Source organism: Miscanthus floridulus, chromosome 1, assembly GCF_019320115.1.
Source record: "Miscanthus floridulus cultivar M001 chromosome 1, ASM1932011v1, whole genome shotgun sequence".
Lineage (NCBI taxonomy): Eukaryota > Viridiplantae > Streptophyta > Magnoliopsida > Poales > Poaceae > Miscanthus > Miscanthus floridulus.
The window spans coordinates 197,715,936-197,724,891 of record NC_089580.1 but is presented as its reverse complement, the minus strand read 5'-3'; the positions used below and the strand labels follow the sequence as shown (position 1 = coordinate 197,724,891).

Genomic DNA, 8,956 nt, shown 5'->3' with positions numbered 1-8,956 from the left:
TACTCAATATATTTGTAAAAACATGGGAGGCTTAATATGCTCTAGGGCTTGCCTTTCAGGAATGAGGAAGGTTGGTGGTCAGGGCACTCGGGCAACTCCTCCGCGGCGGCTGCTTCGTTGGCTTCCTGCACCTCGGGCTCCTCCTCCTGGTTGGCTCCCTCGAACTCCAGAAATGTCACTCTCTCCGGCACACCTATTGCATGAATGCGCAAGATAAATATCATGGATGCACATGAACGAATGTCAGGGATGCTCGGGGAATGCACATGTTCGTTGTAGTTTGCATATTCCAACTTAAGCCCTATTCAAATCACTTTTACTTACCAAGTTTATACAACCTAATGTATAATTGCTCAGCTTCGGTTAATGACCTAGCACCTGCACCTAAGCATATTCTCAAGTTAGGCTAACCCCTAAACAATCAACGACAACATTGCATCAAGCATACACTCAAGCATTTGTATTTCAGAAAAATGAAGACTATGTAGTGGTACAGTAAATTAGCCATAACTGGAGATTTATAAATCCAAATGATATGCAACAAGACAATCTGGAAAGCTTATGAACTTGTCTACAATTCATTTTCAGACCTCAAAGCATGATTCAACACTTTACCAAGTAGAATTCTTTGATCAACAGAACTCTGTCCTCACAAGACAGAGAGTAAGCAAAACTGGAACCTAACTTTAAACAGCTGTAGTTTCTAAACTACTGGGATAATGCCCTCAAATTTTGACAGGAGCTAGATATATAAATTATCTACAACTCTTGTATTCATCACCTTCACAGCAAATCAAAATATCATGGGGAACTTTCTAAAGTTCCCAGATCTATCCAGATGGACATAATGCAAACGAGATAATTATTAACTTATGATGTAAACAAATAATTGGATAAAACTAACTCTACTCACTTATCACTCATATCACAAGAACACCAGAAAGTAGGGTGTTCATCACCAAAACATTTCTTTTAATACCTTTCTTAATTTATTTAATTAATTAGAGGAAATGGTAAACATATATGAAAACTACACCATTAAATCTACACAAATTACAGTAGATACTACATGCTCTAAGTAGACTGCCATAAAAATTTCACACCATTTGAGTAAGTATAATAGCCTACACAAAAATGATAAGGCATAATGGCTTAAAATGGCATAATTAAGAAACCTTAGTGAAAAGTGTCAAGCAATAGATTTTATATTTTTCTTAGCATCCTTAAGGTACTAAGATACTACCCACCAAGTTTCATGGTCATAGGATTCCTAGATAATTTACAAAAATTCATACAAGTAATCCATCAATGATAAAAGGAAAATCTATAACTCAAAAACTATACATGCAATGACTCTCAAATTTTAACCAGAGCTTCTACTAAGCAAGACAAGCTTACTCACAAAATTTCATAATTTTTGGATCACAGAAACTCAAGATATAATTCAAACAAGTTTGCATGCATTTGAAAACACATTTCAAGTTCCTATTTAATTCATCCAAAATTTCTACATCATGTGCTCAAGACATATTTTTCTTAAATACTAGACCTCACTGTGATTCTAACAAAATTTGAATCACACCATTTGGATCTACACATTTGGAGTTACAAAATTTACAAAACAGCATTCAAAACTAGAAATTTGAACTATCCTATGGAACAAGCCGTCACTGACGTGTGGGACCTGGTTGTCAGTGAGACAGAATAGGGGAGGCGGCGTTTGATGGCGCGGCGGTGGTCTTGCTCGCCGACGGTGAGGACTCCGGCGACACCACGGCTACCTACTTGCTCTGCGTGAGGAGAGGAACAGATTGGTGCAAGTGGCATGACCTAAAACCTAGCGGAGGGGGCTCGTCGCCGGTGATGGCGGCACGGCAAAGCTCCAGCGTGAGCTGTTGGCGATGGCAAGCCATGGCTAGCTCCACCGAGCTCGGTACGAGCTTCAGGAGGTCACTACCGTGCTACCCATGCAAAGAAAAGGGGACGGGAAAGCCTCGGTGGTAGTTGGCCGCGTGGAGCTCCAACTCCGGCGAGACCCCGTCATGGCGGCGGTGGTGGAAAATGGCAAATGCGCCCTAACCAAGACCCAATCGGCATGGCTGAGAGGTGGAGGAGGTAGAGGAGAACATGGCGGAGCTATGGTGAAGACGTAGTTCGTGTTTTTGCGACGGCGAGCAAGCTCTGCGATGGCGCAGTTTGCTCGGCAATGGCGGAGAGGATGAGCTCGCTTGCTGCACACAGTGGAAGGCGACTGGAATGGAGAAAATGAAATGGCGAGTGCGCCAGGCAGGCGGGCGCGAGTTCAAGTCGTGGCCAGCAGCGCCAGGACGTCCACGGCGCGTGGCAGCGCGGTCAGATGGCCGGCGACGAGTGTCACCCACGCGGCGCTCGTTTTCTGAATTCTGTCAGGTATTGTAGCTCGCATTCAGTTAACTTGATCAGCCTGACAGCCATGTTTGACAGCGTTTGATCTCTTAAACTATGACGAATTAGTGGAAGCAATGTACATGAAAGTTGTAGAGTTAAGCTAGGTCTACAACTTTGCTTTAGAAATCAACAACTAAATCACAGAGGATCAAGAGTTGTATCAAGCCAAAGTTGGCCCAATCAAACTGAAATGGCATTTAGGACTTAGAAATATTTTCAGTGTTGAATCAGCTTTCACTTCTGACTTGTGGGTCCTTTTTGAACATGTTGTGCACATTTTCATGACTTAGCTTCTAAACAAAGTTTGTTCCTTATCAAAGTTGCTACAACTTTGTTTTAGGTTGCTCAGACAAGCAAACATCCTAAGCTCCACTTTTTAAACAGTCAAACAAAAGGGTTTAGGGGTCAAAACAAGTCAAACCACTTTTTGAAATCCTATTTAGGCAACATGATCAATATGAACAATGTTCCAAATGACATTCTAGGTGTCACTAAGTTGTTTAAGAGAATTATTAGTCACACCACACCTAGGTCACACAAGAATCAAGCATCGTATGTACTAAAACAATGAAAAACACATGAAATGTTACATCTGTTTCATAGTCGTGTTTCACATGTTTCATGATCTTGTTGCATAGTATGAACTAACCATATTTCACTAAAGTGAGTTGCACATGTTGCACTTAAGTGTTGTACACTTTTCATTTTATAAAAGAAACAACACACATGAAATATAACGATACGTTGCAATGTTTCAAAAACATGTTTCAGGCAACACAAGCTTATGAATGGATGAATGATGTTCATGTTCATGAAATGCAAGTGCAAATGTGGAAGGCAAACACCTGGGGTGTTACAGGCAGTACTCTGTAGCTATCCTGATATTCTACAGTGGCATCGACAGTATTGTAGGTGCTTATCATCCTTTCGCACCCACCGGAATAGACAGCAAGGCTTGGTAGACGTGAACAACAAGGCTAGGTAACGTACGCATCCGAGCCCTCTCACTTGTAAAGCCGTCTCCTTCATCTATAAAAGGGGCTGTGCTTGCTTCAACGAGGGGACCGACTCTTGACGAACAACACACATCACACACAGTCAAGCTGCTATCAGGCTTTTGACATTCTTTCGACCCTTCCATCAGAGACTTGGGACCAGTCCCTCTCTCTCTCGACCGTTTGTACCCCCTACTACGAACCATTTTCGGTGCTAATAACACGAGCAACAACAGACTGGACATAGGGACATTCAGCCCGAACCAGTATAAATCTTGTGTCCATTAGCGCACCATCCGGACCTAACGCGTATAACTATAAATTTACTTGCCGGTGCTTATTTGAAACACCGACATTTAGTTTATCCATGTAATGTACCTACAATTATTCATATGGTTTGCCATCCAGATAACGAAGTAGCCTGATTCCGTTGCAAATGCACCGATTCAAGAGCTTGGTTCAGAATGCTTATGAACGTAATCTACCTCATCTCTCGAACGTGCAACTACTTGATCAACATATTCTACATCTATAGATTACCCCAAATGTGGAGTGGGTTATTGTAGTGACCTGTTTACATTGGACTAGTGAAATAAAACCGTAAAATTATGATGACTCGAGCAACTCTATGAGCAAATGACTCATGGCAAAGTGAAGGCATGGTTATTGGGCAATGGCTCTGGAGCAGTGCATTAGAGATTTCTAAATAATTTACTGATACTGTAAGCTGCGCTACAGGATGAAGATGAAGAAAATGGATTTTCCCACTTCATTTACTATCCCACCTGATACCATTATCTGTAGTATCATGCCAAAGAAAGAAAACAGCTCAGGATGCCACTTCAAAATTTTTTTTACTGGCATTAGTCCCGACAAATCAACTTTGTTCTTGTAACTCTTCTTTTGGTTAAAAAAACTAGAACTTCTGAAATACCTGATTTAAAGCGTAAGAACACGCTGGTATGCTCTTTATTCTTTTTAAAGCCTAAGCACATGTAGACATGTCCTTTGTTCTTAACTTGCATCCATTTAACATTTGGATTCTATCTGACTCCATACCAGGGACACTGCTTTTGCCCAAAACCTTATTCTTGTACCCTGACAGAAGCTACAAGATCCTCTTTGCTGATGTTACTTGTAGTTGATGCCATATTCTTTTTTATCTGAAACCAGTTCTCATGGCATATGGTCATAAACCTTCTATGCATTGTGCAGTCTCCCAAACTTCTGTTCTGTATATTGTATGTTTCATTGCAGTGCAGAAGTGAAAATAAATAACACTGTTTTGTATGCATTGTTTTGCTGGTAGAGACAATATGATTGTTGCAAGCAAGAATCCATACCTCCCCTTTGTCTTTACACTTTCCCTTTTCCATTTATGTGGTGTCAGGTAGCAAGGCAAGCATTTCATCTTTCTTGTTTCTTTAAATACCTGGTAGTGAGACATGTTGGCATCATCCCTCATTGTCATTTGACAGCTTGAGCTAGAGATCAAAGAAATCAAAGGGAAGCATGGCAGCAGGCTTGCAAGTGTTTGGCCAGCCGGCATCTACTGATGTTGCCAGGGTTCTGACATGCCTGTTTGAGAAGAACTTGGAATTTGAGCTTGTCCGCATCGATACATTTAAGACACATCACAAGCTTCCTGAGTTCATTAGGCTGCGGGTATGGCACTTGCATCAGTTTTTTCTTTTCCTTTTTGTGCTCAGTTTCGGTACTCAAATAAGTTCAAAGTTGCACTTATCCCGTTTGCTATTTACAGGATCCGAATGGGCAAGTGACCGTCAAGCATGGCGACAAAACTCTTGTCGGTGAGTTACGAGTATTACAGTGGCTTATATGAATAAACATTGAGCACACTTGGTTTCATTTGCTATAGAGTATTGAAATGCGAACCTTAATTTTGTGCAGATTCAAGGGATATATGCCGGTACGTTTGTAACCAGTTTCCAAATGATGGAAACAAGACCCTTTATGGATCTGGTGCTCTAGAACGGGCATCAATAGAACAGTGGCTTCAGGCAGAAGCTCAAAACTTTGGCCCTCCTAGCTCTGCACTTGTCTTTCAGCTGGCATTCGTTCCTCATCTCAGTCATTTGGGCATTCGTCAGGACCCTGCTGTTATTGCTGAAAATGAGGATAAACTGAAGCAGGTCCTTGATGTTTATGAAGAAATACTCTCCAAGAATGAGTACCTGGCTGGTGATGAATTCACCTTGGCTGACCTTTCTCACCTTCCAAACTCGCACTACATCGTAAATACTGAAAGAGGAAGAAAGCTTTTCACTAACAAGAAGAATGTGGCAAAATGGTATGACAAACTCTCCAACCTCGAGACATGGAAGCAGGTCGTCAAGATGCAGAAGGAACATCCTGGCGCATTTGAGTAATTGCTTAACTTGGTGGGTTACGAGTTTATCTTGAATGGCTTCATCGTTTGTGTCAGTATGGCTCTGCAGTGTTGTTAGTGATCCATTGTTTTGCCCATCAGTGTTGTCGTGTCAACCAAAATAATGTGAAGCCCTACTGTGATGCATTATCTTTTTGTTCTGAAACGCATTTGTCTCCATGTATTGAAGGGTCTCTGATGAATAAAATTGTCCCCTTGTCCTACATTCTTGTGAATTATTGCCTATTTCTTCTATGGGCCAATTTATCATCACGTATAAGCTCAATCTTTTACCTTGTCATGTATGCTCAATACTTCATATTTTTACTGATGTTATCGAGAAATATAGTAGAAAGTCTGTTCTAACTGTCAGTTGGTATTCCTTCTGTTTGGATAAATCAAATGCCTAGTTTGATGCGCCTTTGATTAATTGTATGCCATAAAGTCAAGATTTGACGCCTTTTGGCGATTCAAAGTACATGAACAATTTTGAACTCGAATGTACTTGCAAGATATCAAAGTACAGACTACAGAAAGCACATAGTGTCTGCTTGACTAAAGGCCATCAGAAAGCACATAGCGGAACTTTCAAGCGTCCAAATCACCGGAACTCGCAGCCTTGTTGGGTGTGTCTGCAGCTCATTTACTTAAGAATCCTGCTGACTGGCCAAGCCAATTCTTGAAACTGAAGTACTGAACCGTAGTTGTTTGATAGCGAGCCTGAAAATTTTCATGGACAAATCCAATTTTTTTTTAAAATAAAAACGTTAATGGATCTGAAAAATCATTGTGCAGTAATGGGTACCAGTGGGGCAGTTATCTAGTTTGTTTTTATTCTATTTTTGAAATCCAGATTAGTTCATTTAAATGAGTTTTAGATCGGACCCACTGACCCAGAAAAAAAGGACCCACTGACCCAGAAAAAAAGGCTTAACTTGGCATTCCTATGCACAAAGAAGAATAAATTGGCTTACATCCTCAAAATTCTAGGAACCGGATGTTCTGGCATGTCTTATCTTTTTTTCCCCGAAATGATAGCAAAAGCTTTATTTGTGTCCCAAAATGATAGCAAAAACTACATTCCCGCTGCCAAACGCAAACTAATAAAGAAGGTGAAATGCAGAAAAACAGGAATGACAACATACCACCACCCACCTACATGACAACCATCATAACAAATAAAACCTAGCTGAAGCCCACCACAGCATTCGTCCCCAAGAGCCTACTACCGGAAACCTCAAATTTGCCGAGTGTTTTTATGTTTGCCGAGTGTATTCCCTTGGACACTCGACAAACAAATTCTTTACCAAGTGTTACCCTAATAACGCTCAGCAAAAAAAAACACTCGGCAAATAGGATGGTTTGCCGAGTGTCAAACAAAAAACACTCGGCAAATATAGGTTTACCGAGTGTCATAAAAAAAACACTCGACAAAAAGAAAGGTTCGCCGAGTGTCAAAAAGAACTCTCGGCAAAGAAAAAATGAATAAAAAAACCCCGCCGGCCCTAAACACGCACGCACGGGAGGCCCTTCCCCACTCGCCCTTTCCTCTCCCTCACTTCCCCCACCGACGCCTCCCTCTCCCTCACTCGCCATTTCCTCTCCCTCACCTCTCCCTCTCCCCCACGGCAGCCCTGGCGATGGCTCCTCCCTCTCCTCTCCCTCTCCCTCTCCCCCACCAGCGTAGGCAGGGCGCGGACACCTCCCTCTCCTCTCGATCACCGGTGACGGTGGCGCATGGCTCTCCCTCTCCCTCTCCATCGAGCTCTGTCGGCGCACAGGGAGGTAGGATCCGGCCTCGGCGTCGGCGGATCCGACGGTGGCGCACGGGGAGGCGGGATCCGGTCCCAGTGCGGGCGGATCTAGCTGCGGCGACGACACATCCCTCTTCCTCTCCCTCGACCTCGGCCGGCGCACGGAGAGGCGGGATCCGGCGACAGCGCGGGCAGAACTGGCGGATCCGGCGATGGTGGCGCACGGGAAGGTGGGATCCAGTCCCAGCGCGGGCGGATCTAGCAGCGGCAACGACACATCCCTCTTCCTCTCCCTTGACCTCGGTCGGCGCACGGGGAGGCCGGATCCGGCCACAGCACGAGCGGAACTAGCGGATCTGGCGCACCTCCCCTTCTTCCCCGCCACTGAGCATGGACGGGGTCACGACGGCCCCTCGGTGGCAGATCCAGTCGCGCGCGGGGCGGGGCCTTCTTCCCCGGTGGCATCGGCGTGGTGGTGGTCCTGGCGGCGCGGGCTTCGTGGCGTGGCGGCGGGAAGTAAGGGTGGTGTCCTAGTGCTGGCGGCTGTGGGCTTCGTGGCATGGCGGCAGGACGCAAGGGTGGCGACGGCCGGTGGTGGGCGCGACCGACTTGTTTTTTTGAAAAAAAAGTTTGCCGAGTGTTTTCTAGGCACTCGGCAACGTCTTTGCCGAGTGCACGACAAAAAACACTCGGCAAACTAGCGTTTGCCGAGTGTCGTTTGCCGAGTGTAACACTCGGCAAACCCTTTGCCGAGTGTTTTTTGGGCTTCGCCGAGTGCCCCTGGCACTCGACAAAGCTCCTGTATCCAGTAGTGAGCAACTCTACACACCACAACAACATCTACTAGGAGGAAGGGATTCCCCACAGTGATGTCTTTGTACATCCACATGTGCCACCAACGCTGGCCTAGAACCCAACACTAGGGTTTTAGTGAAGCCCCCGGGTTAGGGAAGAGGAAGTCCTCACCACAATGCATTAGTGAGAATGTGTCGATGTTTGACCACCGATAGCCTGCCACGGGGGTACCCGGGGCAGTATGTTCGGGCTTCAGCGTATGCAGAACTCGACGGTTAACGCAAGAGACAGTCGATTTATCCTAGTTCGGGCCCTCGACCGTAGATCGAGTAATAGCCCGACGTCCAGTCGGCGTTAGCCTTTGCGTTGGATTGATTGTAAAGTGTTGTGTTGTACAATTGTCGTCTCTGAACCCCCGATCTAAGGAGCCCTGCCCTCCTTTATATAGTTAGGAGGCTAGAGTCCTAGTCAGTTTACAATGAGAGTTCCTAGTGGGATTACAGAATAATACTACTACTAAGATTATAGGGGAAGAATCCTAGTTAGGCTAGTTCTTCTCCCTTCCTTGCGGGGTATCCTGTAGGTCCCGCACCGAT

At 44.6% G+C, this 8,956-nt stretch overlaps 1 protein-coding gene across 1 annotated transcript; it reads left to right on the top strand.

Moving 5' to 3' along the window:
* The first annotated feature begins 4,352 nt into the window (after window positions 1–4,352).
* LOC136508469 (glutathione S-transferase F10-like) lies at window positions 4,353–6,035 on the top strand. Its single transcript, XM_066503151.1, has 3 exons — window positions 4,353–5,087; window positions 5,185–5,233; window positions 5,334–6,035. The coding sequence occupies exons 1-3, from the start codon at window positions 4,935–4,937 to the stop codon at window positions 5,810–5,812; spliced, it is 681 nt and encodes a 226-aa protein (XP_066359248.1). The 5' UTR covers window positions 4,353–4,934; the 3' UTR covers window positions 5,813–6,035.
* The last annotated feature ends 2,921 nt before the right edge of the window (window positions 6,036–8,956 follow it).